Source organism: Rhamphochromis longiceps, linkage group LG19 (assembly GCF_057381845.1).
Source record: "Rhamphochromis longiceps isolate RC_006_pf linkage group LG19, R_longiceps_female_GT1.1, whole genome shotgun sequence".
Taxonomy (NCBI): domain Eukaryota; kingdom Metazoa; phylum Chordata; class Actinopteri; order Cichliformes; family Cichlidae; genus Rhamphochromis; species Rhamphochromis longiceps.
In genome coordinates, this window is record NC_140575.1 from 26694974 (window position 1) to 26709082 (window position 14109).

Here is a 14109-nt window from a genome sequence, read left to right on the forward strand (position 1 = left end):
CCAAGGTCATGGCTCAGACATAGTTTGGTGCCTCTTAACCAACAGCTGTTAAAATTGCACCAGTTGTGGTTTATTTTCACACAAATCAGATCTAAGTTGAGGTAGCTGGTTGCATGCGTGCATTTCATCGATCAAGTATTTTAATCTTCAAAGGACATGTTGAAAGGTTCTCCCAAGGACAGGACAATGAAAAGTCTCTATTGATTACCAGAGCATTGATCAATCAGTCCCAGACGGATAACAAGATGTACAAGTCTTGAGTAACAATAGGCATGTTGTAGGATATGAACTGCAAGTTTGATCTTTATTTCATATTTTAGCATCCCAGAGTGGAGCCCACACATGAAATCCACAATCATCCTGATTCGTAGGTTGGTCTTGGCAAGTGTACTGCCTCTGCTGCACACAAACCCTGTGCATGAAGCACTCAACCCACGTATGACTTTTCAAATCAGCTGACTACTCCATAGATTAGGAGACCCATACACGTCATTACCGAGACCTGGAATCACACCAGGCCTCATACAGTCTGAATGACAAGCGGAGCTGAAGTTTTGACACAACATGTATGTCCTTGTGCAATATAAAGGATTTCTTTGTTCTTTCGCCAATGAAAAAGTTAATGCAACCACAGCGATGAGAACAGCTGAGCAACTTAATGGCTGAAAGTGCTCCACATCTAAAGACTCTGGAGACAGTCATTCTGTTGTTCTATGCTTACAACTTATGTTGCTAGGGGGTAAAAATTTAATTATGAAAGCATTTCTTTACTGGAGGTTGTATGGCTCTCCTAATAATGACATATCTTATTTGGAAGATGAAAAAATATGTTATTGATATCCCTTTGTAGGAATTATAATGGTATCCAGGCTTCTAATAGCTTCCCTCCAAGCCTCAGCCACTATAGGCTGTATAGACACCTGTATTCTTATTTCCATCAGGATACTACATATCCATGCATACACAAAAATCTGATTGTAAACAATATCTTAGGTGAAATTATCGCTGTGTCTGATGTTTGTTCTTTGGGCTTAAAATGAAGCCATTCCACTGCATGAACCTTTGACACACATGAATGGTGTGGTATGACAGTTATGAACTTACTTATGGCAGTGTCAGGCTATTAAGGAACAAAGAATGAGAGACTAAGATTAAATCTGGAAAATGTTGCTGTTAGTTTGGGGGAAGGAGGAGGTAAATGTGTTCTATTCTGTTGACAACATATTAGAAGCATTATGTGCATTCCTGCGCACTGCGTCTCATTGGCTACAATACCCGTCCGTCATTCCGCTAACGACTCGACTCCGCCCCTGTAGCTCGGATCTGAGGAATGATTGGTTACTCTGTAAAGCAAGATGTCCAATGAGCGTTAAGGAGGGCGGACCCTTTCCGGTGGAACAGGCTCTCGCGCCTACAGTGGTGGAATCGAACGTCCCCGAGCGCACACGGCGTAGAGGAGAGTACAGCGCACGAGTCTGTGGAAGGGAGATAACGGTTTCTTTTTTTTGTCCCCCCTCTCCACTCAAACAACAAGAACAAACCAAACCTGATTTTAGGGGGGTCTCACAGAGTCTTCTGATTATCAGGAGGAGGGAAACGAGGAGCCGCAAGTTTTTTTTTTCTTTTTTCGTTTTTTTTCTCTTTTCCTTAAAAGAGGATTCTGTGCTTCGCGGTGGTTTGTTCTCCGCTCTCGCCGCAAATATGATGGTCGGAGAGGTCGAAGTGAAGGAGCGACCGAGGCCGAGTCCCGACTATTTAATGCAATTATTGAACGAGAAGAAGCTCATGACCAGTTTGCCAAATCTCTGCGGCATCTTCACACACCTAGAGAGGCTTCTGGATGAAGGTAAGTGGCCTTCTGGAGAGACACCCTCCTCGTTGGAGAGGTGGGGGAGTGGGTTAAAGCATGACCACGGTGCAGTCCGGTGTCGGCACGGCTTCGCTGGGCATCCCTGCCGCAAATCGTTAGCGAAACCCGGGGATACACTAGCAGAGGGCACCCCGATATTCCAGGCGGTGGCAGGCGTAGTAGTACCAACTTCCAGTGAGAATTGCCCCACAATACAACCCAAGAAACGCACTAGTATCCTACCGGAGCGAGTTTGTTTCTCCCTGAGCTCCGAGTCCACCGGAGTTTTCTGCTGCTCTCTTGACTTTGTGACGACGAGATGAAAACTTTCTCTTACTTGCCTAAGAAATAAAAATCGCATATCACTGTCATGTTGTCAGACGTGTTAACAGGCAAGTTTATAAAAATAAATAAAGATATAAAAATATCTTTATTTATTTCAGGTTATACAAATGTTGTTCTCAGTTTAAAAAAAAAAAAAGAACAATCTCTGGGGCCCTGGTTCCACATGTTCCACACAGCAGTTTAGCCGCTCGGGTTAGCAACATTTTCAGCTAGCCTGTCTGGGTGTCTGCTGAACTCTTCAAGAACCAGGCAGTGGCGTTAACTTGGCCACGTATGTAATAAACAGACTGCAATTGCTGTGCTTAACACTGCTATAAACACACGTTGGGGGGTGTTTGGGTTTGCTCGTGTTCCTCTCCTTTTGCCTTACTCCGAGGGTCGTGTTAGTTGTTGCCCAGCGGCCGAGTCTAACAGCACGGCGGAATGTCTCTGCTTGTTGCCCAAACAATGGCCACTGAGTTGCTGCGAGGAGGGGGGGGGGGCGGTACTCGGAAGATTATTTCAGCCGTCTAACTTTTTCATTAAACGCGGCACCGCTGTCTTTCTCCCTCTTCTTTTGGCTACTACAACATTTGCCTTAAAACCTAGAAGGGGGGCTTGTCTGTATTTCCTTCCCCTGCTGCAGCTGCCGTCGTGTTTTCTTTTTTCCCCTCTTTTTTTTTTTTTTTTTTTTAACCAGTCAAGCTTGCCCTACCAAAACTGCGTCGCCCTTTTTTTTTGTCAGCGGCGCCGTCCAGGCTGGATTTGGCAGCCAGAATTTGTTTCCTGCGCCCTGTCACTGATTTTGGCACCCCCTGTGGCTTTGATAACCCAGGATTGTTTGCCGTTTATGTTGATAGTATCATTATCATAAGCTGGTCTAAGCGGAAGGTTGGACCTGTGGTTTATGTAACTGAGCTGGGGACACTAGAGAGCGCCACAGCCCCCTGGCAGACTGTCCCCATGCATTTTGTGTGTAGCTTTGGATCGGACATCACGATGAATTTAAAAATAAGACTACCCCGTAAGCTACAGCATGAACGGGCTATTTCTTAAGAGGAAAGAGGACCTGAAAGTAGCGCATGCCTATGAGTTTCGGTAACATGTCTGGATGAGTAGGCTCTGTAGTATGTAGTTGCTAAACCGGTCTGCAAAGATTTTCTGGCCGTCTTGATGGGCGATAAACAAGACAAATGCGGAGCTGTTTACTTATTGCCACTATGAAACTCAAGCTTGCATAACGCTAAACGGATGTACATTGACTTTAAGTTTAAGCCTGGGTGCTGCTTTGGTGCAGTAAATAGTGAAGTCTTCTCATTTGCCTATAGGACATTTTTATAGTGCTTTTTTATTAGTAGAAAATTGCACTTCTTCATCTTTTTTATTTAGTTTGAGGCTTGCTAAAGTCTCTTATGCATGATGTTCTCAGAAAATCTGCAGCTCTGCAATGCACACGTATTTTTTTGTTTTTAATGATTTCGGCCTCCAATTTGATCGTCTCCACACCCCATAAATACTTCACAAAACTGATGAAATATCTTGCACTTTTATTGTAGTCATGTGGGACTGCTGGGTGTGTTGGTGTTTTCATTTGAGGGAGAGTTAGGAAGCAGATGTATTCTCCTATTTTTTTTTCCTCTCATCCACACTGTTAACAGCTCAGCCCTGCTGCTTTTGGTAAACTTTTGAGTTAACCCCTCAAAAAGAAAGAACTCCATGCAAATAATGCATTTCTGTCTATTGACTTTTTATACATGGGGCCAACTAAAATGTATCTGTTTGCATCTCAGGAATACTAAAAAGGCTGAGCTGATAAAGGTTCCCAGTTGTGTTCATTAAACGGACTCTTAAGTCAAGGAGGAGTTGGATAAAAATTGCATTTGCTTTCTGCAAGCGACTCGGTGCTCTGGTCTGATGCTTCGTTGCAGCGCCCGTTGTTAAAAAACTTGCAAAACCATCCAGTCCTCTGGTGTTTAAGAAATCACTTGTAACTTCCCAGTCTCGCTCCTCTAAAACGGCACATCTGATGTTTTTGAGGGTTTCCACGGCACCAGCCCAAACTTTACCCTGCTGCTAAAAGTTGCATGTGTGTATCAGATGATGGTAGTGAAGGCCTGTCTGACTGACTGTCTGGCTTCTTCTGTTGTTTGGTTTCATCTCCCTGTGGAGGGGGCCAAAACTCTGATGTGGTATTTGGAGCAGACCTCCTCTCGGTCCCCTCGTCCCCTTGTATATATTGTAAGCAGGCCCCACCACATCTAGTAGAATCAGGCTTGTTTATGTTGCGTTTCATGTGATGTTGGATGTCTGCTCCTCCCGAAGTTCAGAAAAGTAGTGTAGAGTTGTGATTTAAAAAAAAAAAAAAAAAAAAAAGTTTTTAATGGCGGTTGGTAGTTGACATTTGAGTAGTAAAGATAGCATCTCTCTTTCCTTTCTAGTCAGACTGGATAGACTGAGGTCTGACTTGTATTTGACCTAACAAGTTACGCTGTTTTCCCCACGGAGTATGCTACGTGCCTTCGATATCTCAGCCATTTCTTGCACATTGAAGGTGTCCCATGAAGGCAAGTATACTGTGCCAAACAACAAAAAGTTAATGACTGTGCTAATTTGTTGATAAAGCTTTACATTAGTGTTGGACGTTTTTTGTGTATTGTTTAAAACTAATTCTCAGAGGATGGGCTTTGCTTTCTGAGTCTGTTTTGTGGGCTTAAATGTGACTGAACGGCTTAAACGCCTTCCTTTGTCAGATTTAAGTGCTGCTAATGAGAGCAAAAATATAACCAGTTGCAGTTGAATATTTTAAACTCTCCCAATTCCTCCCATCTCTCAGTGCACCCTTCCGACAGCTGCTCATCTCCCCCACCCCACCCTCCCGCCCAGCATTTTGTGCATGTCTACACAGCTGTTTCCATGTGCGCAAGAAAGCCGACACCACCCTCCTGTGCGACCACCGCTCCCGCCCTGTTTTAGCAAGCCTGCGTGCACGGACGACCCCGTTACTTTCCCAGCATGCATGTTGTCCCTCAAGGTCACTCTGGCTGATTGACGTGCCCCCCTTTTTGAAATCCCCTTCCGTTGCAGTTGTTCATCTCCCTGAGGTGACACCTGCTGTGGAGTTTTTTTTATTTCTCTTTACGATCTGCCTGCCAACAAGCTGCTTCAAATTGCTATATTTTCTCTTGGTAGAAGGAGACAGACTGTATAACATCTAGAAATGCAGTCCTAGTAGTGAAGTACGGGAAATGTTGAAGGCAAGATTTTTATTAGTTGTTGCCATGAAGTTTGATGAGTGTCTGTGGGTGGGCAAAATAGTCAGATTTCTCAGCAATATATTTATTCTGAGCTCCTGTTATGATGAAATGAAGATGAAGAAATGTAGTCAGATTACTCCACAGATATAAAAATTGGTCAGTTTTGCAAAGACATGTAAAGTTTTTGAAAACTAACAGCAGCTGCACAGCAGAGCTGCTCAGGACTTTAGACAAAGGCATGTTGTAAAATGGGAGCAATGCGATTCACATGTTAGCTTCTGTTTCAATTCCAAAACCACAGTTTAAAAATGGCTAACATTAGTGGTCTTACTTTCATTTTGTGTAACAAGACCGGGCACCAGCAAAGAGAAATTACACAAGCATTAGCTTGGTGGGAATAACATTGTACTCCCTCTCGCTATTTTGTTATTGTTGCCCAGCTGCTCTTAGTGTTTTTCTTTATAATTGCAATATGTAAACATTAGCAGTTGCTAGTGGTGCTGTTTTCTTTGTTTGTTTTGTGCAGGCCTTCAGTTTTATTTTAATAAGCTGTTTTTGAGTCACGATTTGTCTTGAGTGGCGAGTAAACTAATACATTGACGTAGTAAATCATCCATTAGCCTCCAAAATGGAAAATCAGCATTTTGGGCCACAATACCCAGCCTTAGCAATGTGCCTATTTTTGTGGATTGTTGCTATAATAGATTAAATGTGCAATTGTGCGGTGAAGCCACGTGGTGCAATGTGCCACTTGTTCCTAGCTACATCATTTCCCTTTGCATACAGTTTTAGTGTCTGCTTGTTTATTTCTGTGTGTCACGTTTTAACAGGACATTCCTGTGAGAGCTGTCAGCATTCTGGAGGACAAACAGTCTGCTGTCCACTGTGGTGCGTTTGTGGGGAATTGGTCTTCAGGGAACAGCTGTTTTAGTGAACAGATTGTGATAAATGGGTGACTGCTGGAAGTCTGAATTCTGTTCTCTACCTGACGTCCCACATTTCTGTCAGTCTTTCGTGTATAGCAGTCCCCCCTCTCCTCCCCCTGTATTCCTGTGTCTGCCATTGCTGCACTGCCCTCCCACTGTAGCTTGACCCTTGGCGTTCCTCGGCACAGGGCTGGACCTGCAGTAACCTCTGACATGCAATCAATTTAGCAGCTAACAAGATTGAGCACAGCTCACAAAGTGAGATAGTGCTCAGAGCTGTAAGGGAACACAGATAAAGTTGGGGGGTGTTAGGCCAAGGCTGTTGTTGCAAGCAGAAACCTGTTAAATCCCCTAGAGCGGAATCCAATAACTATTTTGATTGCTCAATAAGTATATTATGATTATTGGTTATTCTGCATATGACCCACACAGTGCCTCTTATATAGCTGTCGGCAGGTAAATTACTCTGAAGGGTTTTTTCTGCATATGTTATCTAACAATAAAGAACTACGGTAAACTGATCATTACTTTGCCTTTCTCGGTGTCTATAGCAGGGATGTTCCTGGTTGTCCCAGCTCCAGATGCTCAGCTAGTCTAAAAGTATTTAACAGTTCTCTAAAACATTTAATTATATTCTTATAGAATAAAATTGTGTTTTAAATGTTGCTGAATTCTGTGGCTCTTTGATCCATGCATCGCATTGCATGCACACAATATTAGATAAGAGCGGCAAGCATTAGCAGCTGCAGTTTTTCTTTCTTCCAAGCTTGCACCCAGACACCTGTACAGTAGCTATATTGCTACTTTTGCGTAGTTAAATACTAGTTTACTGCAGTTGTCATACATCTGGTCATTTTTCTACAGGTACAACAACAGGACCACAATGGTTTCTGTCAGAGAGAGAGGGCGAGAAAGAAGCGCCAGCGTCCATTGGGGCCGCAGCTACGGCTAGCAACAGGCAGTGTCGTAACATGATAGTTCCACTAGTTCCCTTGTGTCGTATGTTAACAAAACATGAAATAATCTCAAGCAAGCTCTATTTCAGATACCAGCTAATGAGGGCAGCAATGTTTAACCTTTTAACTTCTTTGTTTTAACTTCTCATATCTACCGATAATCTAGAAATGCTAGGAGTGTACCACTACAGCGTTTCATTGAACCAGTGTTCCTCCAGTTCTCATGTGCTGAGATCAGCACTAAACTTGGTTCACCTTCCAGCATACGTCCCGTGACTTTGAAAACGTGCTCTTGCTGTTATATGTGGGTTTTTTCAGCATATGAATATTGTTTTTGTTTTTTAAAACACTTTCTACCAAGGAAAAAACTCTTTAAACAGCAGTCAAAGGAGCTTGCAAAGAAAAGCGTCTGGACTTCTTTAAGTTGCTTGAAGACGTTTCACCTCTCATCCGAGAAGCTTCTTCCGTTCTAAGGTCAAATGGTGGAGAGTCCCAGATATAAACCTAGTGGGAGTATCCCCCCACAGAGGGACAAAAGGACCCCCTGATGATCCTCTAATCGCCTGAGCCTAGGTGTGAAACTGGGTGTGGGTCCCAATCAGCCAGAGTTTCGGGTGTGTTCATTGTGAAACCTGGCCCCACCTTATCATGCGAATTCCTGAGGTCAGATGGCCCAGGATGTGAGTGGGCGTTAAGGTGTCTGGGAAGGGATCTCAAAACTGGATTATAGATGGCAGAGAGTTGGTGTCGTAAACCCCCGCCTCTGTTCAAAGATGGTTGCTCACAGTGGACATAGATGGCTTCTTTCACTCCTCTTTCAAGCCATCTGTCCTCTCTCTTTAAACAGCATTTTTACCAGAAATATCAGGGAAATAAACAGATCTTTGTTTAGTATAGTAACACAGACTCATTCCCTTAACTACATTTGGCCCAGTTGTGCTTGCTGTACATGTGTTTTCATCCACCCCTTCCCCCTAAAGTCCGATTTTGAGACAGGAGAAACTCTGTATATAATCCAGTAGAGAATCATACCTGATGTACCACAAACAGTTGCATATATACGATTGTGCATGCACATCAGGTAGACACACTAGTGGGCCTTACTCTGGCCCTAATGTGGTTCCTTTACGCGGTCTCTCCTCCCTGGTAATAAATTAGGTGGTGGCACAAGTCTGACAGGGTGATGTGGAGGGTTTGTAGAAGGAAACAGAGTCACAGCATTTGCTTGACACTTTCTTCTGTTGTACCTCTGCCTACCCCCACCGCAGCTTCTGGCCCTGGAGCCATCTTGCTCCCCTGGTGCTGCTCTCGCCCCGAGAAAACCACTCCCACCCTGTGGATGCTGTATGATAAAGTCATCCACTGACAGTTCCAGGGTCTTATCTCAGGACTCAATCCCGTGAGTGCTGGGGACTCCTTATCAGCGATTTCTCTGCCTGGCCTCCTGTCTTCGTGCCCTGCCCCAACTGCCTGGCTGACTATCAGGCTTGTGTCGCCAAGACTAAGTGTCTTTCCTTATGATGCTGCTGGCTGTTAGGCCACACATGGCTGCAGGCAGTTTTATCTCTCTTTATTTTTCCCTAAAAGCAGAGCCATTGCATCAGAATGAGCAATAAGAGAGTAAGGTAACCAGATGGACCGGAAATCTTCCTGGAAAATCGTGGTTCTTGTTAAAGTGGGAGTCATACTTGTTTCTGTGTTTCATTAGATGATGACAAGCAGGATTAAAGCGGAAGATGAACTGAGGGATGTCGTAATCTTACAACAGCTTCCTGACACAGACTTGTTCAGTAAATTGGGTTACTTGTTCCCGTCTCTAAAACTAGAGCTCCACCATTGCATTTGACCCAAGTTTTGTCAGCTTTTACAATCTGTCTTAAATTTTTGTGTCTGATGGAATAACATATCCAGGAAGTCATGCCTGCTTCAGACAGGAAAGTGCTATAAAGAGGGGGACTCAGTGGTTTGTTTTCCTTCAGACAGGCACGGGGAGGGAGGGGGAGCTGTTTTCTTGCTGTGGTGACAAGCTCTGTTTTTGTTTTGTTTTTGTTTCCAGACCCACAGAGGTGAGCCTGTCTGTTTATTTTATTTTTATTACTTATTTTAGATTACACAATGAATCACCTCTTATCTGGTTCCTCCGTTGCACATTTATATAAATACGCAACTTGCGCTATATTTCTCAGTTACAGAAGTATGGGCCCCACCCTGCTACATTCTTTGCATGCCTCAAACAGCTCTCCCACTGGCCTCACTCACAGAAGTCCACCTCATTTTCTCTCTTTTTCCCCTTTCCACTCTGTTTTTAAAGTCTGAACTGTCCCAACACATACACTGGTTATAATTGACCAGCACCATATCCTGTTTTCGTCCCCTATTTTTATCATAAAAGGAGATGAGGGGGAAAAAAAAGAAGAGCTGAATGCTCACTCTGTTCCCGTCTCACTCGTCCACCGATCTGCATTCATTTTCTTTCTCCTTTCAGAGGAGGAATGGCAAAGCGAACGTTGGCAGCCAGCTCAGGAATTTCACCGGAGCACAGTCAGAACACTTAACCTCCAGCCTGGTGTTTGTTTTCCCCACACTTGCTCTCATAGAGTGTTTTAGCTCGGCTTAATGCGAATGCCACCGTGACACGTAGGAATTACTCCTTTGCTTTAAATGCCTGGAAATGCTCGATGAATAATTTTGTCTTTGACTCTGTGAAATTTTTTTTCCCTAACAGCCAGCAACAGGAAACTTGATTCAACTCCTGTGGAAATATCAAAGTGCAGAAACGTTCTTTCTTACCCCCCCCCTTTTTTTTTTTTTTTTTTTTTTTTTTTTAGCTTTGTAACGTTTCTATACTCTCATATAACCCCCGGTTGCCCAAAGCGTCCTCTGGCCCTTTCCTATTCATAACACCCAGCGTTAAATCAGTCTGCCTGTGGTTTTCAGCCTTTGCAGGGGTTTCTAACTAGTCGCAGGCTGATGAATCTGAGATGAATAATTTAACTGTTCCTCAGCAGCCCTTGTTGTTTCTGTGAAGCTTGGCAAGAGCAGGCAGTGCTGCCATAACCTCCTGTAGGGGCCAAAGAAAGTGAAGTAGGAGGAGGCAGTGAGATCACTACTGAGCATTTTGCCACCGTGCTTTCAACACGTTTTCCGTCCTTGCATTTCAAAAGCCATACTCTACTATTCACAGTACTGTTGCTTGTTAGTTGTGTCATTGTGCAACGTGCTGTAAAAATTTCACTGTAAATTGCATAATTTTGCAAAATGATGCCTTTAGCCTGTATACTGCGCCATTTGCTTCAATGCCAACTTTTAATCTGGCATCTGCACTGCTGCCTTAAAGCTGCAGTTTTTATATATTGTTATTATGAGTTATTATGGTTTTTGTATTTTTCACCTGTTTCTTATATTTTAATTTCAAACGTGTCATTGTCTTAAAGACATTTCTAAACAAGCTTTCTGGCGTCCAGTTTGATAAGGCAGAGATTGAGATGTCGTTTGATGTGTCCTTCACAGACTTTTTCTGGTTTGGGAGCTCTAATTACACAATGATGCAGAATTTTGCGAGTCGTGTTTTGTTTGTATTTTTACCCAGGGCAGTCGGCTTTTCATCTTGAATGCAGTCGATCTCTTGTAAAGACGCTTGCTGCATTGTTCTTTAGATGTTGTTGTCCCTTTAGATTTCTCCGGTCCTGCTTTGAACAGAATTGACAGTTCTGAGAAAAAAAAACAAACCGGTGCCAGAAATAATGTCAGCATTGTTCCAAACAATTGTAAATATAATAAATATTTTCAGGATGTTGTTTGAAGTCCCAAACCCCCACAAAAAAGTTGAGTTCATCTTGTAGAAATCTCCTCAATGTTAAGTAGGGCTGCACGATTTTGCATAAAATGAGAATCACGATTTTTTTGGCTTAGAATTGAGATCACGATTCTCTCACGATTTTCTTTTCCAGTGATAGGTTTGTAGCTTGAACCCATCCGCTGGAACGTTGAAGGCAATATAATTACACTGCAAAGCAAGACACAAGTAGGCAAGCTTCTTCATGTTTCTCGTGCACGGGAGAGAACCGGACAGGCACCGTTCCTTCGCTTGACCCCAGTTGCTCTCGTCCGTTCTCCCGTACCACTGTTCTTTTATTGAGGTTACATGAATATGCATAAGTTCATTAACATATGACGTCTACATACACACAAAGAGTACCTTGCCTGTGTGTGTGTGTGTGTGTGTGTGTACTGCTGATCAAAGGGTCAAACATCCTTGGTCAGGAAGAGGGTAGCCTCCCCCTCACCCTAGATGGTTCATCCTAGATAACACGGTGAGGAAGTCCTGCAGTTCATCTAAACAAAGAGCACTTAGACTAGAACAGACGCAACTACGTTAATCCTACCATAAAATAATAAGACACGGTATGACCTCTCATGCTCCCAAAGTGCTGTCTAATACACACAAAGTTTGCAGACTATCAAGGATCAAAACCTCTACCAATCTACAACTAATTACAAAACTCTAAGCATATATAAGTAAATATTTCTAAGCATAAATGACAATCAACAATACAAATCTAACATCCAGTATAAATATTTATTGCACTTATTAACTGCACATCAACTTCCTAACAGTTGAGACTGAACATAAAAACAATAAATAAACATAAAAACAACAAATTTCTCACGTTTTGTTGTTGCCGCAAAATGTTGTACTGCTTGAAATTCCGTCTCCACCGTTGCTCGACACTGCATGTATAGAGCAGGTAGTGCAACAATAGAAAAATAGTTGCAGGACGGCACTGTGTAGCGTTTGTCTAGGGTGTTGATCATTTTCCTAAATCCCTCGTTTTGCACAGTGTCGATGGGAGCCATATCTTTGGTCAGGTGATAAGTGATAGCCTCCGTAATTTCTTTGTGCCTGCGGGAGTTCGACAGGTATAGGGAAGCGCTGTATAAGGTTCCCGTTATTGATGTTTGGGTGGTTGACTGGGACGGATTTTCTCCTGTCACTTTCTCGTCATCCCTGATGTGCTCTCCGTTGTTTTTTCCCTGCTAATTTTAGCATCACACGGCACAGCTTCTGTATCACGTGGTATAAGGCTCCGCCCTTGTCATTTGTTGAGCAGGAAGAGTGAGCGCTTGTTTTCATGCAGAGTACGTCCCGGATCAAAATGCGGTACAATCGTCGTCTTTTTTTCTTTTTCTTTTTAAAATCGTTGTCATTTGGAAATGAGATCGCACATAAGTATGAATCGAGATCGCGGTTTTCTAACGATTAATCGTGCAGCCCTAATGTTAAGGATTTCACATGCATGCAGACTTCTCTTAAATGCTTATATACTGGGTAAAAGCTTCGATATTGTGTTATATGAGTACTAAATTACTTTCGTTTTTAATCAAGAGAGGCCTTTGACATATTTAACTTTTACCAGTTATAAAGATAGTTTGAAAGACTGTGAAACTGGTTTTGTCACACATGTCAGCAGAGTGAAGGAGGATGTCCTCTATCAAATCATGCAGGAAGGCTTTTTTTATTTACCGTATTTCCCGGACTACAAAGCGCACCTGAATATTAGCCGCACAAGCTAAAATCAGGGGAAAATCCTGTTTTGTACATACATTAGCCGCACCTGACCAAAAGCCGCAGGTGTTTCAATGTTGACTTATCATATGTAAGAGAATATGCACAAAGCGAATTGTCAGGAAAGAGATGGCTGTTTGGAGACACACCCCTTTTATTAATATTTTGAAAATCAAGTTATGGGTACATATTTGCACATGTGCTGTGCTTCATAAATGAGTAACAAATGTAGTACATAACAGTAACCTACAGCACACCAGAAAAATAGATTCGGACTACCTTTTAGGCTCAGGTGCAGTGACACGGCTTTAACAAGAAGAAAAGTCAGTCATTCACCACCATCTTCCTGCGCACTAAAACCACCAAAGTCCTCTTCTCCAGTGTCGGATACGAACAGGCTCAGGATGGCTACGTCATCCACTCTCAGCTTCTTTCCTTCGTTGTCACTTTCAAAACCAAAGATAATCCTCATTGTCATTGTCAGTGTCGGAGTCGAACACCCTCTGAAGGGCCGTGGCGGTGTCCTCCTCTTCATCATGCAGCAGTCCAGCCCTTCGAAATCCGTTGGTGATCGTGGATGTTTGCACACTTTTCCACGCTGTCAGAATCCACCGGTGGAGTTGAGCACAACTTGCTTTTCGCAAGTTTATCGCCGCTCGTCATCCACGACTCCCGCTGAACGCATAGCGCTACTTTGAAGTTTGTTTTTCGCGCTACTTGTACGGCACTATGTTGCCTGGCGGATGGACATGTGACCAACATACCACTCTTGAACCCCGATCCTTCCGCCAGGCAACGTAGTGCCGTACAACAGCGGAACAAACAAAACAAATCGTCTTACGATATGACAAAAATCATGGAAAATCTATAGAAAAGCCGCACCTGACTAAAAGCCGCAGGGTTCAAAGCTTGTGCAAAAAGTAGCGGCTTATAGCCCGACAATTACGGTATTTATTTTAGGCGTAGATCAGCAGTCCCCAACCTTTTTTGCGCCACGGACCGGTTTATGCCCGACAATATTTTCAGGGACCGGCCTTTAAGGTGTTGCGGATAAATACAACAAAATAAAACTAGTACCGGTACCGAAAAAAAAGAAGATTTATTCATAACACACATGAAAAGACCCAGGAAAACAGAGTTAACGATAAAAACGATAACAAAATAACGCTAAAAACCCTGAAAACCATACATTTCACACCTGAGCCTCAACTCTCGCGGCCCGGTACCAAACGAC

The 14109-nt window shown here is 43.2% G+C and overlaps 1 protein-coding gene across 5 annotated transcripts in view; it reads left to right on the forward strand.

Annotated features, from left to right (window-relative positions):
- Positions 1 to 1414: 1414 nt before the first annotated feature.
- qkia (QKI, KH domain containing, RNA binding a) overlaps positions 1415 to 14109 on the forward strand; it is a 79997-nt gene continuing 67302 nt past the window's right edge. For 3 of the 5 annotated variants that reach the window (XM_085391138.1, XM_085391141.1, XM_085391140.1), the window contains exon 1: positions 1417 to 1846. In XM_085391138.1, the coding sequence (XP_085247264.1) occupies positions 1702 to 1846 (145 nt within the window). In that variant the 5' untranslated portion in view covers positions 1417 to 1701. Of the gene's footprint in view, positions 1847 to 14109 lie in introns of all 5 variants that reach the window. The other 2 variants (XM_085391139.1, XM_085391137.1) reach the window with 2 other exon arrangements.